This window comes from Aquarana catesbeiana, linkage group LG01, assembly GCF_042186555.1.
Source record: "Aquarana catesbeiana isolate 2022-GZ linkage group LG01, ASM4218655v1, whole genome shotgun sequence".
Classification (NCBI taxonomy): Eukaryota; Metazoa; Chordata; class Amphibia; order Anura; family Ranidae; genus Aquarana; species Aquarana catesbeiana.
Window position 1 is genome coordinate 69,261,402 of NC_133324.1, and position 25,502 is coordinate 69,286,903.

At 42.6% G+C, this 25,502-nt stretch overlaps 1 protein-coding gene across 1 annotated transcript in view; it reads right to left on the reverse strand.

Annotated features, from left to right (window-relative positions):
• LOC141144277 (uncharacterized) overlaps nucleotides 1-24,580 on the reverse strand; it is a 93,028-nt gene extending 68,448 nt beyond the window's left edge. Inside the window, exons 1-3 of the mRNA XM_073629830.1 lie at nucleotides 24,369-24,580; nucleotides 19,586-20,447; nucleotides 12,609-12,683 (exon numbers count right to left, since the gene is read on the reverse strand). Coding sequence (XP_073485931.1) covers nucleotides 12,609-12,683; nucleotides 19,586-20,447; nucleotides 24,369-24,580 — 1,149 coding nt within the window. The remainder of the gene's footprint in view (nucleotides 1-12,608; nucleotides 12,684-19,585; nucleotides 20,448-24,368) is intronic.
• Between the last annotated feature and the right edge of the window lie 922 nt (nucleotides 24,581-25,502).

Genomic DNA, 25,502 nt, shown 5'->3' on the forward strand with positions numbered 1-25,502 from the left:
TTTAGGTGGACGGCCATGTCTTGCTAGGTTTGCAATTGTGCCATACTCTTTCCACTTTCGGATGATGGGTTGAACAGTGCTCTGTGAGTTGCTCAAAGCTTGGAATCATATTTTTTATAATTTAACCCTGCTTTAAACTTCTCCACAACTTTATCCCTGACCTATCTGATGTGTTCCTTGGGCTTCATGATGCTGTTTGTTCACTAAGGTTCTCTAACAAATCTCTGAGGGCTTCACAGAACAGCTGTATTTATACTGAGAATAAATTACACACAGGTGGACTCTATTTAATAATTAGGTGAATTCTGAAGGCAATTGGTCCCACTAGATTTTAGCTAGGGGTATCAGAGTAAAGGGGGCTGAATACAAATGCACGCTACACTTTTCACATGATTATTTGTAAAAAAATTTGAAAACCATTTATCATTTTCCTTCCGTTTCACAATTATGTGCTACTTTGTGTTGGTCTATCACATAAAATACATTTAGGCACTGTATAGGTATTGGAATTTCCTTTAAAACTTGGCTGTTAGTGAACATAACAAATATGAATTTATCTGAAGTTACGAATTATCCGAAATAACAAATGCCGCATCTAAACAAATGGAATGTAACAAATTAATAATAAACATTAATAATAAAAAGTTTTTATTATTATTACTGTTATTTATTATTATTAATTTGTTACGTTCCATTCGTGTAGATACGGCATTTGTTATTTCAGATAATTCGTAACTTCGGATAAATTCGTATTCGTTACGTTCACTAACAGCCGAATTTGAAAGGAAATTCCAATACCTATAATTTAATAGTTAGTAATAGTTAAGTTATTATTAGTTAGTTATTATTTCAGATTTATGAATTTTCAAATTTACGAATTCTCGAATTTACGAATTTTTGAAAAACTTTGTTAAATGGGTTTTCGTTAATTTGGAAATTTCCGAATTACAGAATTTGTCGACATTAGTTGAAAAAATTATTCGGGAACTAAACAAATTGCGCTTCTAAAATACACTTAACTGCCTGTTTGCAGAATCCCCTGGCTTGTAAATTGAGCTGGGCATGCACAGATCAGCTTATAACATCCATCCCAATCCCTGTGCACCAGAATTATGGTCTTGTGCGCATGTCCAGGGGTGACATCATTCCGCGCCGGCCAATGAAGATGTCCGTGAACCAGCACACAGGTGAAGATGGCAGTGCCGGAGAGGGACAGCACCATTGAAGGAAAGATGAGTGTAAGCTGCCTTTAGTTTAACTTTAAGTTTGCTCAAAGCTGCATAGTTTACTTTAATCTACAGATGACCATTACCTGCATGGGTAAACTAACCCTTTAGAGGTGTCAGTAATAATGTCTAGAGGTTCAGAGGTAATGCAAGAGGCAGCTTTGTAGTGCAGTAGAGGTTGGTCGATGACAGACATACAGTTGTGCTCAAAAGTTTGCATACAGTCAGTACTGTTCAATCTCTTAATAAGAAGTGGAACATTTGGGGATCTCTTGATACCAAGTCAAGGTCAGGTAGATCAAGAAAGATTTCAGCCACAACTGCCACAGGAACTGTTCGGGATACAAAGAAAAAGCTACAGGTAACCTCAGGAGAAATACAGGCTGCTCTGGAAAAAAGATAGTGTGGTTGAACAAAAATAAGCTGCATGGTCAAGTTGCCAGAAAGAAGCCTTTACTGTACAAGTTCCACAAAAAAGCCTGGTTGCAATATGCCCAACACCACCTTGACATGCTTCATTGGCTTTTTTGTGGCATTGGTGCAGTAAAGGCTTCCTTCTGGCAGCTCAACCATGCAGCTCTTTTTTGTTCAAGTATCATTGAATTGTATTCCTTAAAAACAACCATGCCATCTTTTTGGAGAGCAGCCTGTATTTCTCTTGTGGTAACCTGTGGGGTTTTTCTTTGTATCCTGAGCAATTCTTCCGCCAGTTGTGACTGCAATCTTTCTTGGTCTACCTGACCTTGGCTTGGTATCAAAATTTTCCACTTCTTAATAAGTGATTGAACAGTACTGACTGGCACATTCAAGGCCTTGGATATCTTTTTATATCCATTTCCATCTTTGTAAAGTTTCATTACCTTGTTACTCAGATCTTTTGACTGTTCTTTTCTACCTCCTCATGGCTCAGTGTCTAGCCTGCTTAGTGCATCCATGTGAGAGCTAACAAACTCATTAACTATTTATACACAGACACTAATTGTGATTTAAAAAGCCACAAACGTGGGAAATTAACCTTTAATTGCCATTTTAACCTGTGTGTGCAACCTTCTGTGGGTATGTAAACTTTTTATTAGGGCCATTTGGGTGATTTCTGTTAGTTTTTTGGATCCTTTTTAAAACAAAATGATATGTGATAATAAATGGCTTCATGTGATTGCTATCCTTAAATAAGAGACAGTTTTTTGGCATAATCAGTCATATTTTCAAAATGAATGCCAAAATTTCACAATTTCTGCCAGGGTATGCAAGCTTTTGAGCATGACTGTATGTGTGTTCCTTGACAAATGTGTGAGAACTTTCCCAGCATTTATAAAGTACAGCCTTCCTCAACCCCATCCATGTAATATTATCATCCAATTTAGATATTAGAATATTAAGGACCCATTCACCATATTAATCCTCTGTGTCAGATGGGGCCACATTTACCTTGTCAAAGTCTATCCTTTAATTACAAGTATAAGTAGATTTCTCTCTTCTAATTGCTTAATAAAATGCAGTAAAACTTCGGCACACACCCTCCGCTCTGGATGACGCTTAAATCTACACATGTTCCTCCACTCAGCCAGCAAGGATAAATACATTATTGCTGCTGTCAGGCTGGTGTAAATGTAATGAAGAGGATTGTAAATCATTTTATTAACCAGTTTTCATCAATGTTACAATTTATTTAATTTTTTTTCCAAAAACAAATATTATTTGGTTTGGTGGAAGGGTAAACAGTTCATACAAAGTGAACATTACAAACATCTCGTGAATAGAAATTCTTGCAACAAATGAGTAATGGGCAGTCGGCCCTTTCTGATGTAACTAACACTGAACAGTACAATACAATTGGGTGGCATTTTTACTAGTACCAGGGGCAGACTGACCATTCGGGCACTCGGGCACCCATGCCACTAAGGGGCCCCATCAGGGTTGCCAGCCTCAATAAAACCAGGCACAGTATGTAAAAATCTGTGTTTTTTTTTTTTAAATCCCAAGATTATAGCTGCCCCTCCTCTCCAGTACGTTTTCAGTGTGTGTATGTGTATTCTGTGTGTGTATATTGTGTGGGTATACTGTATGTGTGTGTGTGTGTGTATACTGTGTGGCCCCATAATCTATTGCCTGGGGGCCCCATAATCTCCTATTGCCTGGGGGCCCCATAATCTTCTTCTATTGCACGGGGACCCCATAATCTCCTATTGCCCGGGGGCCCCATGAGTTGTCACTCCGCCCCTGACTAGTACATATCGTTGAAGCCTAGGGTTAAAATCAAGATTTCAACATGAGAGATTATAACTTAGAAATTACAAATCAGCATTTCCCAAACACAATTATTAATGGCTTATAAACTTGTAGAGCTTCTTGTGTATATGAAAAGGTCAGAGAAAGGGGCATGAGAGGTATGTAGGCTTGACAATTCTTTCTACCAGGAATAATGGGGAGCCTGTTGTTATCCATGGAGGGGGTCTTTTGCGATAGTGCAGGTGAAGTCATTAATCCACTCTGGCCAATGTTGTCCTTCTAATAAAACAGAGATCCTGGTTTTGGAAAAACTCCCTAGTAGAATTGGGGGGGGGGGGGGGGGGTTGTCAGAAAATGGTAAGAGGAAGGGTGAAGCACGAAAATGAAAAAAAAGCGAAATCCTCTTACAGGTATGTATGATCATCATGCACCAGGGAAAGAGTATAATAGAAATAGATAACCTGTGTCTCGATCAGGGGGATAGAATATCCCCAGGGCAAAGGAGAAGATTGTGGGGTCTCCCAAAGAATCGTCCAGCGGTCTATGTGTCGTTATCTGCGATGTAACCTACGCCATGGAGGTGGTTAACAATGGTTACAGTTACAATTTATTTGATGCTAAAATAATTTCATGCCCCTGGCCAATACCCTTCTCTATTTAAAACTGTTATTTCACCAATTTAACTGTCAAGTTGAGTCTTTTTATAACCCTCGGAGGCTGATCAACATGACCTTGACTACAGTATTCTATACCTCCCTATAACTGCAAGTCAGAAGGAACAATCTAGTGATGTAGCAGCCAATGGGTAGAACCATAGTCAATAGTTCTATCTGTTTGCTTATTTTGTCACACTGTTTGGGTCTTCTTTTACCTCCTCTGCTAAAAGGAGAATACATTCAGCTCCTTTAACATTTCCTCATAGCCAAGGTTCCCCTATGTCCTTTATTATACTATGATTATTAGAGGGGAGCAGTTTTACCAGTCAAAAAATGTTTGTTTCTGTCCATTCCGAACAGCCCTGTGTGGAAAGGCTAGAGACCTGAATTTTCTTTGCTGTGGTTCAATAGGAGCTCTGGGCAGTTATAAAAAAAATACTGTAGCTGATGACTTTTAATAAACAGATCCTTACCAGCCTAGGGAACCAGCGCTGTCCTCATTCGGGCTGGTTCTTTGCCGATCTTCGGGTTCCCGGCACCGCCATCTTGCTTGTGGGAAGTCGGCTGTAACTTCCTGGTGTTTCGCCACCTTATCCATGCACATGCGTGAGATGAGCTGCCCATTCTCAGTGATCCCATAGTCTCATGTCACATGTCCCAGGACATTGCGGGCTAGGAGGACATTGTGGAGTGGGAGCAGGTACCTGTCATAAATAGATACCTGCTCGCAGAAGAAAAACCCTCCAAAAGTGTTAAAGGGGGAGGAGGAGGAAGTCCACTTTAAATAACACTTACAGGTCTCATCGATCCCCTAGTGTTTCACTTTGTGTCTTTTATGGTTCTTTGTTATAAAAGCAAGGAAGCAATAAAACCTTTGTAGTGTATTAATGTGTTTTGCTTTACTAAACATAAAATGCTGTACCTAAAAGCTACTTACAATTTTAGGAAAATAATACACGACTTACAGATTATCACAAATAATGCTTACAATATACACATGCACAAGCTATCTATACTTCCTAGCAAATTAACATGTACAGTATCTAACAACAGTGAGTACACCCCTCACATTTTTTTAATATTTTAATGGCTGTGTGTTATTTTGAGGGGACAGCAAATTTACACATTTATACAATCTGTACACTCACTACTTTACGTTGTAAGAAAGTGTAATGTCACATGGTGTCACATGAAAAGATATAATAAAGCATTTACAAAAATGCGAGGGGTGTACTCACTTTTGTGAGATACTATATGACAAAGAATGCAATAGGAACAGGATTACACTAAAAGTTGTTTAACATGGGTTGTATATTTAGCATTAACCCCAAAGTAAAGTTCATTCTTTCAGTCTTCCTGGTGATATGGACTTCTTTTGTATCCAGGATCCCTTCCAAACAGCTCCTCACTTCTCTGAGTCTTGCCAAAGTATCTGCTCTTTGTCTTCAGCACATGGCTGAGTTTAAAGTGGATGTAAACCCAATGTCATCCTTTCTAAACTACTGCCATAGGGGTTATCTATAAGGATATACATGCCTCCTGCATGTATCTTTACCTGTCAAATGTCTCCCCTCTGTCTGTTATTAGACCCGAAAAACTGCAGATTCTGTGGGTGGGTCTGTTGTCTGGAGCTCGGTGGGTGGAGTTGTGATGTCAGTAGACTCCCCGCCCACCTCTACACTCCCCTTGTCAATATGCATTTTCTCCTGTGTATTTCTAACACTGAACTTCTGCTATGATCTCTAACATCCAGTGAAAAGACAGGAAAGTAACCACATGACTTCAGCATGCCAAATCATGCTGAGATGTGGAACAGCCAATCCTTGCAGAGCTGCTGAAGAAAGGAGTGGGAGAGGGAATTAAAAAATAATGCCTGTGTCTTAGGCTGGTACACGAGATATGTAAATCACCTGTCACTCACAGCAAGGGGGAGGATTTGACAAAGTTTTTCTCAGTTTGTCAAGATTTATCTCACTGAACAATAAAAGAGGATTGCTCAGAGCTGGATTAACTCTTTGTGGCAAGACTGGGCTCAAATGATAGGAAATCGTATATACTACATTATGACATAAAAAAAAAAAAAAAAAAATATCGGGTTTACATCCACTTTAAGTCTTTTGTTCCCTCTCTCTACTTCCTGCCAGCGTCACTTCCTGTTCTGTGAGATCCATGAAACCCAGTTGGTTAATTAGCAGATGAAAAACATATAAATAGCTTCTAAAAACAATACATGATAACCAAAATTTCATAGATTTGTGATGTAAAAAAAAATCACTAAAATAGCCATAGCAACACACCCATCCTGTGATTGGATAGTGAATTGAAAAGCAGCAAACTTTTGAGCTAATTTCACTTTCATTTTCTCTCTCCTCCTATCAGCATAATTAGCTCACGAGCACTGCAGCATAACTAATTGTTTCATTGCGCCGCTTCTCCTTCCCCAGTTAGTCTAAACTCTGCTGTACAGGAAACTACTCTGATTCAAGTATTCACACTGCTTGCATTAAAAAAAAGATAATAATGTAATATTAAAATAATTGTATAATAATTCTTAATGTAATAAAGAATACAGAACTTCATTGCTGTAGGGTAAGGGAACTAAAAATGAAATGTGATCTGAGTAAAAATCAAATCACCTTTATTGTATCCACAAAAATTCATAAAATGTCTACATAGTGATCTTTCCATTAGAAGAATTATAACACTTATTGAACAAAAATAAAAAGTATTGAGTATTACTTTACAATGGCAGACCCTAATTATGGCAGTTATATTCAAGTCCAGTACTAACAATGTTCATATTTATGTCCCCTTAATTCTCCTGCTTAGAAACAAGGGATTTGGTATTCTTAAAAAACCAACAAGGGGCCACAGCACCGCTCTGCAAAAAAAAAAAAGTAAGAGATAGTTCTGAGATTTAACCAGAGAAGATGCATAGGGAGTTTAGTGCTTCAAAGTGGATGATAACTTCCAAATGTAAGAATATGTAATCAATTTCCAAAGGAATAACTTGGGCATCTAATAAAATTCAAATGATTTTTCACTATAACATGCTTCTATCAAGCATAACTGCGAGCCACATTGCATAGGTAATACACATCCCCACAATTCTGGGGTTCACCAGTAAATTATATGTTTTCAAATTGTGACAGCGAATGTGCTTTACGGCCCCCAAATGTTTTCTATATAACGATACAGCCTACTTCATGCATCTGTAAAGCCAAGTACACATGGGCCGAATGTTGGAAGACATCGGCCGGTTCCAAAAAAAAACGGACCGTGTGTATGGCAGCTAGGCTGACAGAAGCCGGCTGTTTGGCCGGCTTCTGTTGGAGGTACATGCTGGAAAACCAGCAGCCGACCAGCTCCCGATCAGTGTGTTCTCCTGATCAAGGGCCATGCCCCATGTCAGAACACAACCATGTCAGAACACAATAGCTCAGCAGGGGAGATCGCTGTACTGATGTTGGATCGTTAGTACAGCGGCTCTGACCTGAGCTGACAATGTGTACCATGCTTTAAGGTGGAAATCTGCAGTGTTTGAGGTAAAAAGTTCCTTTACTGGAGGACAACCCATCACAGAAAGATTTGCCTTTAACCACTTGCCGACCAGCCGCCGCAGTTTTACTGTATTTATTATAGCAAAATGTAAAAGATATTGTGTTTGTTTCAAAATTGTCGCTTTTCTTTTGTTTATAGCGCAAAAATGAAAAAACGCAGATGTGATCAAATACCACCAAAAGAAAGCTCTATTTGTGGGGAAAAAAAGGTTGTAAATTTTGTTTGGGTATAACGTCGCACGACCGCGTAATTACCAGTTAAAGCGACGCAAAAAATGGCCTGGTCATTGAGCAGCCAAATCTTCCGGGGCTGAAGTGGTTAAAGGCTAGACAACGTGACATTGCAGCATATTCAGTAAGGCTACATAAGCATTTTACCTAATCAAAAGTAATATAATGTAGAATCTCCATGTAGTTTAGGTGTATGGTAGAAATCCTACGAGCAGATATAGCCATGTGAGCAAGAGAAAGTCAAAAGTTCCATATGTGTCGCAAGTAATATTAAAGATTCGGTCATACTTACCTGCTCTGTGCAATGGTTTTGCACAGAGCAGTGCCAATCATCTTCTTCCTGGTCCCCCACCAGTGCTCCTGCCTCCCCCCCTTGACCAGTGCGCTCAGAGCCAGCAGCTTGCTATGGCAGCACTGCTGCATGTTTGCTCCTGAGCCCCGCTCTATGCGTCCATAAGACACATAAAGCCACAGTTTGGCCCTGCCCTGCTCTCTCCTCATTGGCTCACTCAGGGCTGGGACAAGGGGTGGGCAGAAGGGGTGGCTGCCCCGGGCACCCTGGTATCATGTGAGGTGGGGGGGCACCACATGGAGATTGAGGGGGCAGGTATTTGCATTTGGCGGGGAAATTCGGGGTGTGGCAGCGCATAAGAATTGTTCTAGGAGGGGAAATTGAGGAGGGGGGGTGCTATGAGTAATTATTCAGGGGGATTTGTGTTGGGAGGGGCTTGGAGGTAGAGGATTTGTGCTAGGTGGGGCATTTGGAGGTTGATATGGTAGAAGGGGGAAGGGGATTTGTGCTAAGAGGATATATATATTTTTTTTTAGGGGGTGGGGGACGTTGTGCTAGTGGGGTGATTGGGGGGGGGATTTGTGCCAGGAGGGGGATTTGGAGTGGGGGTGAAGAGGATGTGTACTCGGAAGGATGATTTTTTTCAAGGGGGGGGCATTTGTGCTGGGGCCATTTGGGAGACAGAGGGGGCAAAGATTTATGCTGGGAAGGGGGATTTTAGTAGGAGGGTGAATTTGTACTGGGAGGAGGGGGGATTTATGCTTAGGGGTAAGCATGCAGATTAGTGCACAGATTTTTTTTTGGGGGGGGGGGATTTTTGCTGACACATAATGCTCATACATCTTAGGGGGGAGGGCAGTTTGGCATGCTCGCGCTGGGCTCTAGGTGACCTTGTCCTGGCACTGGGCTCACTGGCTATGATTGACAACGGTGGGAGCCAATGACTTACGCTGCTGTGTCTCAGTCAATGATGACAGAGAGACCCTGGAAAGCCAATGTTCCCGTGCACATTGATGGATCGAGCGGGGGCTCAGGTGAGTATTAGGGAGGAGTAGCACACAGGTGTTTTTTTTTTTTACCTTCATGCATAAAACAAAACCTTCATCCTTTACAACCACTTTAAATGTGGCTTACATATAAGTTGTATCCAGCAGGCTATATTCTAAATAGTGTGGTTGATGTCACTATGACCTGAAATTTCCAGTCTATATATATTGAATCGATCCTACCCACATCCAGGGTGCAAGGATGCATATGTCATATCTTCCATAAACCTACATGTGGATTAATTGCAGTTTAGTGAAATTGTGACAAAGAACTTCCATTGTCTAGAAAACAAGGAGGTTGCTTGGGGCTGCCACAGGGTTTCACGCACACTCAGTAGGTGCTGACATGGTTCACCTTAAAGGCTTTGTCTGAGCATCCTAAAAGTTGTGTTGCATTGTGCTGACAGTCACCAGAAATTGACCAAACTACCCTCCAGCCACGTCTTGTGTACTCAGTGGCGGCTGGTGCTCAAAATTTTTTTTTTGGGGGGGGGGCACAAACAAACTGAAAAAAAACGCCATCAATTGAAGCCATTGTGCCATCAAATGCAGCCACTTGTGCCCATCAAATGCCACCACTTGTGCCCATCAAATGCCACCACTGTGACCCCGCCCGCTCGCTGTCTGCCCGGGACTTACCCCATCCTAGTGGCGGGTCAGGCAGTGGTGAGCTGTGGGACGGCTCCTGTGTCCTCCACGCTTCCCCCTCCTCTGTTGTCCATTCTGCTAGGTGTCCAATCAGAGAGCCTGTGCTGTCAGGCAATCAGGTAACGGGTATTAGACCCGCGCTACCTGATTGGCGGAGAGGCGGTTCAGTGTTAGAAAAGCAAATATTCTGTTTCTTTTCCAACACATCTGGGTGGACTACGAGCGCAATGCTCTGCACCTTTTTTGAAGCCTATGGCTCTATTCAGGTGCTTCAAAAAAACACCCCCGCCGCTGGAATTTAGGCGCCTGGCATTTGAAAAGGGGCCTGAATAGGGGGTGACAGCGGAGGCGATGCATGAATCTATCCATTAGTCACATAAGGGGGTGGCGTGACAGAGGGGGCAGCGCCCATGCGCCCTTAATGGACAGGCCACCCCTGTGTGTACTTGACTCGTGGATCCTAAAATAATCAACATAGAAACACAATGTGCCTTGCAGTGAGAAAGCATTCTTTCACAGACCCAGGAACCCGTGCAAGTGACGTCAGAGGACAAGGCTATTGCCATTGAGAGTATATTACAGAAATGGATCATGTAATGTAACTATTACTATTATACATTTTGCCATTATTGAATTAGCCAGCAACATATAAACTCAAATAATATACAAAATATCACAACATAGACACCCATAACCATAGATAAAAAAGAGACTGCAATTATAGTGTTACTATAAATACCACAACACAGTATAGAACAGTAGGAGATACTAGTGTTTTTTTTTTAAATTTGAATTAAATCAGTTTCTCACCTTAGGAAATGGGAAGGGTGGAAAAAATCAAGGAAGAAAATGATGAAATAAAAAAGTAAGGGAGAAGATAGGGGTAGGGGGAACAATTTCTTTTCTACAAAAATATGCATAATTTACAAACATATGCAGGTTATACAAAATAAAAATATATATATAAGGCAAAAAACAAAAATCATTTACAAACAAAAAGCATTTTTTTGGCATCATTGAGTCCACAAAATCTACTTGCCTTTAAATCATAAATCCAGTGACTTGAAGCAATCTTATGTCAAAATCACTCCTTTGGATCATGGACCCTACCTTAGGAACAAAAGGTTGTTTTACATGTTAAAAAATCATGTATCATGCAAAACTAGAACCTACGTTTCTTGAAGCTTAATCCAAGATTAAGAAATTAATTTTGAATTAGCATTTAGTTTTTTCAACATAAAAACTTTCACAATTTATGAAGTATATCAGAGGTCCCCAACCCCTGGGCTGCAGGTTCCTGTTGGGGGTCGGCTCGCACGGCAGAGGTGAAAGGCAAGTGAGGCTCGATTTTAATTTGCGTGCACTGGCATTGCCGCCTTGGCTCTGCCTCTTTTCATGGGCTGCATGTGCAAGGAATCTGTGTGGGTCTAGTGCACTGCCACCCTCCCACCACCAGAGGGTGCCCACTCCCCTTCTCTCAGCAATACCACTCTCTTCCCTCTCTGTGGTCATGTCACTCGTTGTTATTATTATATATATATATTTTTAACTTCATTACTATCTGTTTGACTGATTACATGAGGTAATTCAATCATGTTAAATAGGGCACTTGTGATAATAATTTCTCATAATAATAATTAATCATACTCATAATAAATAAATACAGATGCAAATAAATATGTGAGTAGCAGTTGAGGTGACAGGCTGCAAATCCCCACCCAACCCCACTCCCCACCCCATATTACTCCCCCCACCCAGTCTGCGGAGGGGTCGTCTTCCGTGTTGCCTGTCCCTGGTGCTGGGGAGGGTGGAGATCACTGAGGTATATAACGCCTTCTATGTTGTAGTTGACAAAGTGTGCCACAGCAATAAACTGCCCATTCGGTAGAGCAGGGGTCTAAAACTGGCGGGCCCTCCAGCTGTTGTGAAACTACAAGTCCCATCATGTCTCTGCCTGTAGGAGTCATGCTTGTAACTGTCAGGCTTGCAATGCCTCATGGGACTTGTAGTGTCGCAACAGCTGGAGGGCTACCAGTTTGAGACCCCTGCGATAGAGCCCTACTTTGATGTATGATACATAGGACATGTGCCACATCTGTACGTTTCCTTCATCTTCCAATAACTGGCAGTTTTTACTTTGTGTAATTTTAGCTCTCAAAGTAGGAGTGCAATGAAAATAAGCACTGGGCTGAATGATACCATGTTAGAAATAAAATCAAAATTTTGCCACCCAAAGCCAAAGTTTATGCATGACCTCTTTTAACTGTGTATGTTGGCATGAAAACTAGCAATAATCCTAGTTGTTTTATCTAGTAATCTGTCCTTGTCTTTACTTGTTTCTCTATCTGTATCAGATAACACAACACATTTACATGCTTTTATGAGATGTTTATGTGTAAAGCCTTGTTAACTGAGGTATTCTCCTAGAAAAATTAATCTGCTTTGAATTCCTGAGGCACTGTCCATCTGGAATGTTTCTAATGACAGAATCAAAATATGCACATCTACCTATAAAATTGTATTGCCCACCACCAGTAAAAGTAAAAGAAGTAAATAAAAAAATTTGCACTTCAAATCATAATATCCAAAAAGGACTTTTTTTATACTACGAAATGATAATGTGAATCTCAAGTTGAACCTGTTTTGGTTCAGCCGGTCCACAAAGTTCATCAACAACTGTGGTATACCTTTTTTAGAAAAGGAGGATTTCATCTACATACCTGTGCCACAAAAATGTTGAGCGGGTACATACTGTAGACATGTTCCCATTTCCCCAGGTACAGGTTTGCATATGACTAAAAAAAAGGTCAGCAATCAGATATCAAAATGTGTTCAAGCGTTTCAGATCTGGTGGGCTCTAATCATATGGTTAAAAGCCCACGAGGACTTAAACGCCTCAACACCTTTTGTATAGAATGTTGTTACTCTCAACAGCCTTAATAAAAAAGATTTTATGAGCATGGAACACCTGATTGCCGACATTTTTTAATCAGATGCTCTTCAACAGTTGGTACAACTGTGGTCTGGGCACAGGTGCTGCTCTTCTGATAGTATGTAAAGTTGGATGGGTTGAAGCACTGCACTATTGTACTGCAGGTTCACATATGGTGGGGCTAACGTGGTTCCCATCGCTGTACCTTGTACCTGAAAGTAATGTGCCCAAAAAAGAAATATATTATGTGTTAAAAAATAAAACCTATGCTATAGCTGAAAAATAATTTGCACTTTACCAGATATCCAAGTTATACCTTTGGAAATTATTGACTGCATATTCTATCAACTTGCACAGTAGTGATCATTTCAAGTATGCTGTATACTGTACTTTTATAGGATAAATTTTACAACTATGGCTTATTGTTTGCAGAGCCACTTGGTTTTTGAGACTACCATATTTGTGTTTTCCAAGCAGGAGAATTAAGGGGCAATGAAACATACTGTAAATATATAACATTGTTCGTTCTGAACAGTCACATAACTTCTATTATTTGGGTCTAAATTGTATCATTCTATAATTGCAAGCTCATTTTATTTTGTTTAATGATAAGGCCCTGTACACACGATGGGACATTGATCGGACATTACGACAACAAAATCCATGGATTTTTTCCGACGGATGTTGGCTCAAACTTGTTTTGCATACACACTGTTGCACAAAGTTGTCAGAAAATCCGATCGTTCTGAACCCTGTGACGTAAAACACGTACATCGGGACTATAAACGGGGCAGTAGCCAATAGCTTTCGTCTTTTAATTTATTCTGAGCATGCGTGGCACTTTGTGCGTCGGAATTGTCCACACATGGTCGGAATTTACACGAACGGATCTTTTTATCGGAAAATTTTATAGCCTGCTCTCAAACTTTGTGTGTCGGAAATTCCGATGGAAAAAGTCCGATGGGGCCCACACACGGTCGGAATTTCCGACAACAAGCTCCGATCGCACATATTCCGTCGGAAAGTCTGATCGTTCTGAACGCTATGACGTAAAACACGTACATCGGGACTATAAACGGGGCAGTAGCCCATAGCTTTCGTCTCTTAATTTATTCTGAGCATGCGTGGCACTCTGTGTGTCGGAATTGTCCACACATGGTCGGAATTTACGCAAACGGATCTTGTTGTCGGAAAATTTTATAGCCTGCTCTCAAACTTTGTGTGTCGGAAATTTCGATGGAAAAAGTCCGATGGAGCCCACACACGGTCGGAATTTCCGACAACAAGCTCCAATCGCACATATTCCGTCGGAAAGTCCGACCGTGTGTACAGGGCATAAGTGTTATAACATATATTATATATTGGACGTCTCCATTCGTTGGGGAGATCGATATGTATGCATTTTATAAATTTATGTGAATATAAAAAAAGGTGATCCTATTTTTCCACGATCACACTTCAACTAAATTTCGCCCATGTGTGCAGATATGATACAGCCGCTGCAAAATGTGGGCGTGGCTTAAATTGTGTAGCGGTAGCCCTGTAGGGGCTGCTGAATATAATGGTCTGTCTGTCACGCTGCCCAGCCAGGCACACACTTTTTCACTCCTCAGAGACAATAAAGCAGTTCTTGCATTTTGTTTGTTTGTTCTATTGAGGGGATATTAAACTTGGCTATGGATGGGGACTCATGAGATGCCCAGGTGATCAAACATTGGAACTTGGGACTCTATATAGATCCCTCCATACTCCTCCTGCACATCACTTCCTATCTTCTGAGTATCGCTCAATGCTCTTCCTGTACACTGCTTCCTCTCTTCAGAGTATCGCTCCATACTCCTCCTGTACATCGCTTCCTCCGCCGCACCGATCATTCCCAACTGTCACTGGACATCCATGTGTGCAGGAGTGACAGGGGGCCTTGAGCACACTCTGCTTCTGCCCAGATTGCGCTCTGCTTCTCCTGTGCACCTTGCTGCCTGGCCAAGGGGAGTGTAGAGGTGGGCGGGGAGTCTGGTAACCTCACAACTCTGCCCACCGAGCGCCAGAAAATAGACTCGTCCACTGATTCCGGAGTTTTGCGGGCCCCATCTGCAGAAGGGGGTGACATTTTGAAGGTAGAGATACATGCAGGAGGCATGTATACACATAAAGATTGTTAGTATGCCATTGCTTTAAAAATGATGAGTGTGGGTTTACATTCACTTTAATAACAATATGAATTTTTGTTCAGACACTGAATAGTATACCACAATAATTTCCTGAGTTCTTTAATCTATGGTGATTTATTACCAATGTATAAATATCTCCCAATTAAATTAAAAATTAAATATAATTTATAAAAAAAATACAAGTATAATTATACAATTACATACAAAACTGGAATTACTGGTGATGAATATTTCACACACACACAATCAAAGACATCATTACAATAGGAAGGTAATTTCTTTTAAATTTCAAAGACAAAACCTGGAACAGCTACAACCAACTATGAAAGGGTGATCAACCGTGCTTTAAAATGTTAAAACTACAGTAAGAATCTTGAACACTCTTAAGACAATTTCTTACTCTCTGCGGCTGGAGGAGAGAAGGAAACGTATCTTGAAGAGCTAAATTAAAACACTATTAATTCAAAATAAATTCACTAGATCTGTTAAAGTAGGGTTGGCAATAAACAATTTTCCTGGGAAACCAATAGCCAATTCCGCTGCAGTACAGATCTAAACCTAATTTACCTATACACAATTTCAACATATAACATAGACAGACTATGTAGGAAAGCTTTAGTAAATAAATTGCCCTGCACACTGTAAATAAGAATATCAAGATATAAGCAATAAAAATATAATCCCTATATTTTTGGGAGCAAAAAGGTTAATCAGTATATTTAGTCTGTATCTCACCACTGCTTTGAGAGGAAAGGTGAGCAAAGTATTAAGAGCATAGATGGTTAGTTCCAGCAGCAAAGTCCAGCGATATGGGGCGTGGTCAACGGGCAACAGCCTTTTCAATCGTTCAGAAAGTGTATCAGCAAGTGGGATGGATCTACATCAGGGGAGATTGTTTTTTATTTTTCAGTAAAGTATTTTTCAAAAACTGGTGTACTGCCTTAGTACACATTTTTGGTGAATGGGTAGGGGTACTATGTACACCATACTCATTGACATGGGGGGGGGGGCAAGATCTGGGGGCGCCCTTGTTAAAAGGGGCTTCCAGATTTCGCTAAGCCCCCCACCCACTCACCCCCACAACCATAGCCCAGGGTTTTGGGGAAGAGGCCCTTGTTTGGGTCTGGTATGGAATTGCAGAGGGACCCCACGTCTTTTTTTTACATCTTGGTGTGGAGTTCCCCTTAAAATCCACACCAGACCTGAAAAGCCTGTTATGGATGGGGGGGGGGACCCCACGCAGTTTTTTTCAGAATTTTTTATTACTGACATTCTTTTGTTTACATTTCAGCTCTTAGCAGGGAAGCCCGCTGACAGCTCGGTTGTTAAGGAAGCAGCAGCCGGCTTCCTGACCCGCTGCTTAAGATCCAGCTATCCTTCACACAGAATTTGAAATCGGTTGATCATTTTTCGACTGATCCAACTTCGAATCGTTCCAAAGATTTGCAATTCGTTAGAAATTTAATGAAAACAAAACTAAACAAATTTCCGAAAACAAATAAACAAAATGAAATTAGTAACATAACAAATCTATCCGAAATGAAAAAAAAATTTCCGTTCTGCATTTCTACTGCAGCTTGACATTGCATGCAATTTCTGAGCCTGTGATCTACTAGAACCCCCAGATCTTTTTCCATCCTTTATTCCCCCAAAGGTTATCCCCCAATGAGTAACTTGTGTTTATATTCTTAGTCCCCAAGTGAATTTCTTTACATTTTTCAAAATTACTGTAAATCTCATTTGCCTTTTAGTTGCCCACCCCTTTATTTTATGGAAGTCTTCTTGTAATGTTTCAATATCCTGCAGTGAAATGATTGCCCTACATAGCTTTGTATCATCAGCAATCACTGATATTGAGCTTTTATACAAACCTCTCTATCATTTATGAATACATGAAACAGAACTGGTTCCAGGGCAAAGCCTTGGGGTACCCCACTTACCACTCCTGAACATGAATGCTTTATGATGCCTCAAAACAAGCTACAGACTAATGCATGAAGTTGATCAGTCTGCAGTTTGTTTTGAGGCACCATACAGCACACACACACACACACACACACTGTTCAATCACTTGTTTTGTGTAGGGGGAACAAGGAAAGCAACTATACTTACCCTATTTCTCACACCCTGGCATTCTGAGCCCCTCTCCCTTTTTCTGACCATCTGTGGTGGGCCCTCAGTGCTCTTACTTTAAATGTAGTGCCTTTTACCAACCCTAGAGCACTGATGGGGATTGCCTTTGGGGAACTGGTCATGCAGCTAGGAGAAAGCCAGTGGAAACAACAAATAAGGTAAGTACAATTACCGTATTTATCGCGGTATAACACGCACCGGTGTATAACACACACCCCAAGTTTAGGAGGGAAGTTTAAGGAAAAAACTTACATTTAAATGCCCATCAATGCAGCCTTATCAGTGTCCATCTGCAGCCTTGTCCATCATTGCAAACTTGAACAGAAAAGAAAGAGGGCGCACCAACCTAGTGCATTACCACTGATAAACTTTAATGCAGCATAAAAACAGTAAAAATTATACTCACAAAGCGCTAATATAAATAGCTTTCAAAAGGGCGCAAAGGCGCTGTTTCTATGGATCGACACCCCAGGACCTGTTGCCGAGAGGATAAGACCAGCGCATATGGCTGATGGCTTACGCGTTTCGGGGGAGCACCCCTTTCTTCAGAGCCTAAGCGGGCAATGGTTGGTCTCTCGAATTGCTCTCTCTATAAATGTATGTATGTGCCTGTGTCTACCCCACCCAATTAGTGGCGACGCCCCCTCCCACAGATATTAGGTACCACCCACCCATTCGGGTTAACCCTCTCTATCCCATCCCTCTGAGTGTGATTCCCCATTTGTAGCCAAAATATAGAGGGCAAACATCACTCTATGTAATCTGCTAAAAAGATAGTGGTAGTAGTAATACTAGTACAAAAAGAAATTGATTGAAAAAATGAACATATATAAATAAAAATATAGAGACACTGGACCAGTAGATCAATTTCACTCTCACCATATGCTATGTGCAACAGGGCAGGGGAAGGGGGATTGGGTGCGCCAAAACAAAGACACCTCACCTCCTTCATGCAGCTCTACTTGTGTCCCCATGACTCCGATCTACTGGGGTGGATGATGCCGGGCTCCTCCGGCTCCCAGGAGCCATAATAGTGCCGCATGCCATGTGTGGAACGCACGCCATTCAAAAGGCCAGGAAGTGCGGGCGTACCTGCGTTCCACCCGCAACTTCCGGCCGATCGTGGCGTCATTTCCCCCTCCTCCACAGGCGTCAGAGGTCACTGTGCGCCAGGAACACGGTCCGGAAGCGTGGGTGTGTTTGCGTTCCACCCACTGCTTCCGACCGTCAACCTGTGGTGAATAATGCACGCGCATCTCAGTACGGCCGCGCGCTCTCTACCAATCGCTCCACTACCAACATTATCATTGGCAGAGGGTCGATCTGGCTAAGCAGGACAGGCAGCATTCTGGCGGGGGCTACTAGCAGTGCTCAACCCACTTTTCTCTAAAGAAACATTAATGAAAAATGGAGGGGAAAAGGAATGTATAATTTAAAAACTTAATTAATTATTTAATTAAAAAAAAAAAAAAAAATAATAAAAATAAAATTGAAAATATTAAATGTAAATCTCGATTCCCAAATAAGGAAGTGGAAAAAAGGGGATAATGGAAAATGGAATCCAAACCTATATGTTGATCATAATGTAAAATTGTTAGAAGGAGTCCGCAGAAGTATCCCTCCAAGGTACAGTAGATCATACCATATCCATAAAATCCATAGATTGAAATATAACATATAATATACTTAATGTTAAAAGAAAAACACATGGGAGTCCATAACAATTAGTCATCATGATATCAGCACGATACTAATCTAGAGGAGGAAGGATTATAAAATAATAAATAGTACATAGTATAAAATACTAAAAATACATATGGGATCTCAAAGTGAATACTGAACCTCATCAGCCTATACCAATATTAATCACCATTAGACACAGTAATCGAGTGTTCCTACTGAAAGGCTGCACTCCATGTAGATGTAAAATATATATAAATATAGTGACAAATATGTATATAAACCATATAATAATAATAATAAACCATACTGTACCAAATGACAGTCGTACCCATCACCTTAGCATATACCCTGGAAGATACCTTGCGGACCGGCATACCATAGACAAGAGAGAGAGGCACCATTGCCCGCTAGAATCTGGTGGGAATAGACACTAAACTCCAATGGCGGTAAATTACATTGGCGGTAAATTGCATAAAATTACAAAAAGTACATCATGTAGTCAAATAGGCCAATAGGCGACTATCTGAAACCAACCACAACCTAAACCTAATAACTAGCTTCTAAACAAATACCTAGCGGCTAAAACCTATTACTACACCTGCCAAATGGTCTACCAAATTCCTAGTCCTTGACCTTAGTGCATCCCATAAACCCCAAGAGTGAGCCCCTACCAACATAGTGGAGGCGAAGGACACACTAAAGAAGTCACATCAGAATTATCTAACTGATGTTAACAATGGCTCGAAAGCTTGGACGGGAACTGAAGGAATTAAGCTACATTGTGTAGTTCAATTTCCTCGTTCAGACCTTTCGGGGCCAAAGTTCCTAGGGAAAATATCCAGAAGGCCTCTCTACTGCACAGCATTTGATACTTTTTACCACTATCTAGGTCGCTCGGCATTGCTTCTATGCCGAACACTTTGAGGCCCTCTGTACTGCTAATGTGGGTTTCTTTGAAATGTTTCGGTATTGAGTAGTTATCCTTTTCTGTCAGGATACTACTCCTGTGCTCGTTCATTCTTATCCTCATAACTCTTGACGTCCGTCCAACATAGAGGAGGCCACAGGGGCACAGAAGACCGTAGATGACATACGGGGTACCGCAGTTGATGAACTGCTTAATCTTGTGGACCCTACCGTCTGTTCCAAAGACTTCTTTCTTTCTGTGGCACATATGCACGCAGTTCCCACAGTTGCTGCTCCCACATCTGTAACTGCCCTTCTGGTCAAAAATTGCACTCCAGGTGCTGTTCAGTCCTCCATTTCTTTGTTTTCTTACCCTACTAGGGGCAATGATGCTCCTAAGGTCCTTCGGTCTCCTAAAGACCAAATTAGGATGCGAAGGAAGGCTTGTCTTTAAGATGGGATCTGATTCAAGGATTCTCCAATTCTTTTTGAGGATTTTTTGTATTATGGGGGCCTTGTTATTGTACCTAGTGCAAAACCGTACTTGTGATTGTTCGTCCACATGTGGGTTTATCTTTTTTTCTTCGCCAACACAAGTGTTGTCGTACAACACAAGGTACTTTTGGAATGCCTCCTCTATATGCTCCTCTTCATAGCCCTTTTCCTTGAACTTATTCTTAAGGATAAGGCTCTGTTCTTCATAGTCTTGCTTCAGGGTGCAGGTTCGCCTAAGCCTGCAAAACTGGCCAAAGGGGACATTCCTAATCCATCTAGGGTGATGGTGGCTCCGGGCGTGGAACTTGTCCAGTGTCCATCTGCAGCCTTGCCCAGTGTCTTTGCAGCATTGCCCAGTGTCTTTTCAGCATTTCCCAGTGTCTTTGCAGCATTGCCCAGCCTCATTGCAGGCTGATTATTTAAAATTGGCGCCGATCTCCACTGACTGTGAGCGGAGCGAGCGCCGACACACACATAGCCGAGTGTACTCAGCTTCTCTCACAGTCCCGCCCAGTCCCGCCCCTATGATGGACATAACACAGGTCCAATGGAGTTACTGGGCGTGACTGTGAGAGGAGCTGAGTAGACTTTGCTATTTGTATGTCGGCGGCGCTTGCTCCGCTCCACTCACAATCTGCGGGGTTCGGCGTATAACACGCACCCACGATTTTCCCCTGATTTTAATGGGAAGAAAGTGCTTGTTATACGCCAATAAATACGGTATTTTTGATGTACTGCATAGACAAAACAAGCATTTTGGCATGCCCGGGCATTACAGAATCTACCTTTCCCCAGCCCCATATCTATAATGTTACAGACAGGGCTTTTTTTCAGCAGGAACGTGGGGGAACGCAGTTCCGCCACCTCCAGAACTGATTGGCAAGGGGTGCTGGGGTGTGCTGGAGGGTCTATTGATGCTGGGATCCATTTTTGCAGATGAAGGGGGTCTATTATTGCTGGGGAGATCTTCTGTTGCTCATTGGGAATCTATTGTTGCTGGGGGTCGGTCTTATGTTGCTGGGGGGTCAGTCGTGGCTGGGGGTGAGGGGTCTATTGATGCTGGCTGCTGAGGAACCTATTGTTGCTGGAGTGGATCTATTTTTGCAGGGGAGTCTATTGTTGCTGGGGAGGTCTATTGTTGCTAATGGGGGGATCTATTTTTCCTGGGGGTGGGTCCTATGTTGCAGGGAGTCAATTGTTGCTAGATCTATTTTACTGCCTTTCTTGTTATCATTAACGAATTCCATACAAAATACTTAGCACCACAAAATGATACTTGGCTCTGTATTCTCTAAAAGGGGTGGTACTGGGAGGTGGGTAAGAGGTAGAACCAAGGAACGGTGCTTGGAGGTGGGTGGGGGGTGGAGTCAAGGGTTGACTCAGAAGGGAGGAGTTCCTGCACCTATTTTCTGAGAAAAAAAGCCCTGGTTACAGACCGTTTTGGAGATCACATATTTGAGACCTGTTAATCATATTAATCATCTGTGTCAGTCGAGAACACGTGTTACCTTGTCAAAGGCTTCTCTTTAATTAGGTAGATGTCTCTCTTCTAATAATACTGTAATAAAATGCAGTAAATCTACCGCACACACCCTCCATTCTGGATGACATTCAAATCTGCATACTGTACATTCTTCCAGTCACCTAGCAAAGATTAACATTTTATTGCTGTTGTCGGCCTGCTGTAAATTTAGTGATGATGATTGTTAAAGATGTTATTAACCAGTTTTTATTAGTGTTACAATTCACAGGAAAAAAAAAACATGCCCTGTGGCCACTACCCTTCTATATAAATAAGCAGTTTAACCTCTGCTGTTAAAGCTGAACTCTAGGTGTGATTTATTTTTTTCTTCAAATATAATATTTATTAACACCCACAACGGGCGAAAACAGGCCATAACATTCAGTACATCTAGTCAGTGAGTATCACAAGTACAAAGCTGGCACATACATCAGACAACAATATTAATGTTATATTGATTCCAAAACAGTCATCCTTGAAAAGTAACTGAGATATAAATAGGGAATCCAGCAGATGCTGCCATTTGCCGTCTGCTAGAAGTAACGCAAAGTGGACTAAGGTGGTAGACCTGAAGCCACCCGTAACCAGTTTCCTATATTCAACGACTAAACTTGAATGGAAAAGAAAGTGAAATAAAGAGGAGAGAAAGAAAAAAAGAGGAGGAGAGGGGGAAGGGTAAAAGGGAAGGGGGGTAGGAATGTGAAAGGGGGGGGGTCCGGGTAGCGTTGGCTCCGGATAGCCTGGGCGCTCAGGGAGAGTAGTGCTCACATGTGACATCAGTTTCCAAGAAGGGCCAAACCCTCCGCATAGAGGACAAAATTGTTTCCAAAGTCTCCAAGTTTTAGAGTATTTTTCTTGCTGGTGTTGAGCAGTTAATATTAAGCCCTCCATTCTACTAACATCTTCCACCTTTTGTAGCCAGTCAGCCGCCGTCGACGGTAGTTGTTGCTTCCAGTGGAGCGGGATGCAGGACTTTGCAGCGTTCAGGTGGTGTCCTATAATAGATTTTTGATTACGTTTGGCAGATATGTTAGATGCATGTAGTAAGAAAAAGGCCGGGTCACCAGGAATCTTGTATTCCATGAACTTTTGAGTAACGTCCCGGACTGTTGCCCAGAAGTGGGTTAATTTAGGGCATGACCAAAATATGTGGAGTAACGTTCCTCTGTCCCCCTGGCATCGCCAACAATGGTCAGTAGTGTCATTGTAGTATTGATGCAGGAGGTGGGGGGTGAGGTACCATCTTGTCAGAAGTTTGTAGTTGGTCTCTTGAATTTTCGTGCAGACCGATGATTTCGAGGCAAATCTGAGTATGTGTTGTATTTGGGCAGGTGTAAATTTACTCTGTAGATCCTGTTCCCATTTATCCAAGAACGGTAACTGTGGTGGGGTAGCTGGATTGTTCAATAAGGAGTACGTCATGGATAGAACCTGTGTTTGAGTGCCCTCTTCAGAACACTATTCCTCGAGTGTCGTCAGGGGACGATCAAAGCTCTGTAATTTAGGTAAAGTATATGAGAAAGTGTCACAGCTGAAGTGCTGGCCAGAAGGGCAATTTAAAGGGGCCAGATTCCATCATCAATTCATCTATGGTAGGCCACCTGCCATGCGTTATAAAATGGGACGCCTGGGTTCCGCCTCATCCGCACAATAAACTGCAATATTGAGCGGTACCAAGAGTACTAGAGAAGGGGCTTCATGTTGAAAGAACATACGTCGACGCAACCTCCGTGTATCCCAAAGGCCCTATGGCAATGTAGGTCAGCCCCCTTCTCCGGCCATCACTACATAAGGGGTGTGGGTCCTCCCCAGCCCCAGGTATAATAATGAGGTTCTCTCTCCCTTTGACTTAGCGAGTGGGAAGGAGGAGTCATCCGCGTCCGGGCCAGTCCACCCGCTCCAACATGTGCGAGCGTGAGTGGTCAGGGCACTCTTAGTCTTGTCATTAGTGAATCAACGTTATATCAATAGCATGGAGATCGAGCACATTTAACATTACAGAATGCATATTTGTAACTGAAACATCCTGGAAAAAATCAGCAGTAAGATTAATGAACACAGACTGTCTAAAACATTAAGGCACTAAGACCTTTCAGTAGCTTGGTAAGAAAAGAGCCGGGCAGTCAGTTAGCAACGTCCAGTTGCATTAGTTCCAATGGGTTCCTCGGCAGCATTTAGGGGGTGATGGAACATACCTATCCATGGAAGGAGGCAGGGAGTGCATATGGGGGGGGGAGTAATGTTAGCTAGAGGGGAGCATTATGGTGGATAGCAGCGGTAAGAACTTTAGGACTCATGTGGGCCCACTGGGGCCCTCCTTCCTGATGCCTGCCTGGATCTCTGTGGCCGGGGCTGGGCACTCCTCCAGGGTGCCGCCGAGCCCAAACGGCCGGTCGATTGCGGTAGGAACTGTAACCAGTCTGGTACCGGGATGGGCTCCGAGTCCATAAAGTGGAAAAAACCCAGCAGGTCTCCCGGTGTGCGGAGAGTAAATGAGCGCTGATCTCTCCGAAAGGTAACAGAGAGAGTATCCCCATCTATATATAGCGTCGAGCTGGCAGGCCAGGTCAAGGACCGGGCGTAGCAATGCTCGTTGGTGGAGTGGCCTTGGAGAGGTCAAGCAGAATTATGGATCTGCCTGCCGGGGGCCGAGGCCAGGTCAGCGGGAAAAGTGTCATCGGATAGTATCCAGAAGTTTGCCACCACTGTCTCTGCTAAGTCTTCAGGCCCCGTGGCCTCCAGCAGGCCCCGAAGTCGCAGGTCGTTGTGACTGCTCATGTCCTCCATGTGGAGCTGTAGGGTCACCGCCGCTCGTGTATGAGTGTCCTGGTGGGATTCAAGGGTGGTCATCCGTTGTTGCAGGGTCTCCAAGGATGTTTCCCTGGTGGTTAGCCGAGATGAAAGGGATTGAACATCCCGTTTAATGCCAAGAAAGTCTTTGCGGTGCTGCTCCTCCAGTCAGCCGATAAGGGTTTCTATATCTGCCTTAGTTGGTAATGCATGGAGCAGTGCCCGCAGCTCCGAGTCCACACACAGGGTTAGCGGTTGGGAGGAGGGGCACGGGACCGAGCGGGAAGCTGTTGGGGAGTCTGAGTAGGAGTCCGAGTTTACTGAGGCAGCTGGAGAGACTGGGTGAGTAATAGAGTCTGGGGAGTCCTGCAACGGGCATCTTGGGAGCGGGGAAGGATGCTTGAGACTTGGGGAAGAATCTAGCTATTTTCCTGTCGCCTTTTGCAATTTTTGCTGTCTGGTTGCTTCTCTTCACCTTCTTCTTTCTGGTAGAGGGCATGCCGTAGTTATGTAGTGAGATAGGCTGGGGTAATCAGGGGAGAACCGGGAGCTCAGGCAATTCACGTCCTTATTCAGCCATGTCCAGGCCACGCCCCTCTAGGTGTGATCTTAATTGTATACTGAACACTGGTTCAGCTTGGTCCAACGTAAGCATGCATAGGTCTGTAGCAAGGTCCATATAGACATGGATGAGCAAGTTTGGGGTGGAGGAACTGCACAGAGTCCTGACCTCAACCCGATAGAACACCTGTCGGAGACTGGGAGCCAGGCCTTCTCGTCCACATCAGTACCTGACCTCACAAATGCGCTTCTGGAAGAATGGTCAAACATTCCCATAGACACACTCCTACACTTTGTGGACAGCCTTCTCAGAAGAGTTGAAGCTGTTATAGCTGCAAAGGGTGGGCCAACTCAATATTGAACCCTACAGACTAAGACTGGGATGCCATTAAAATTCATGTGCGTGTAAAGGCAGGCGTTT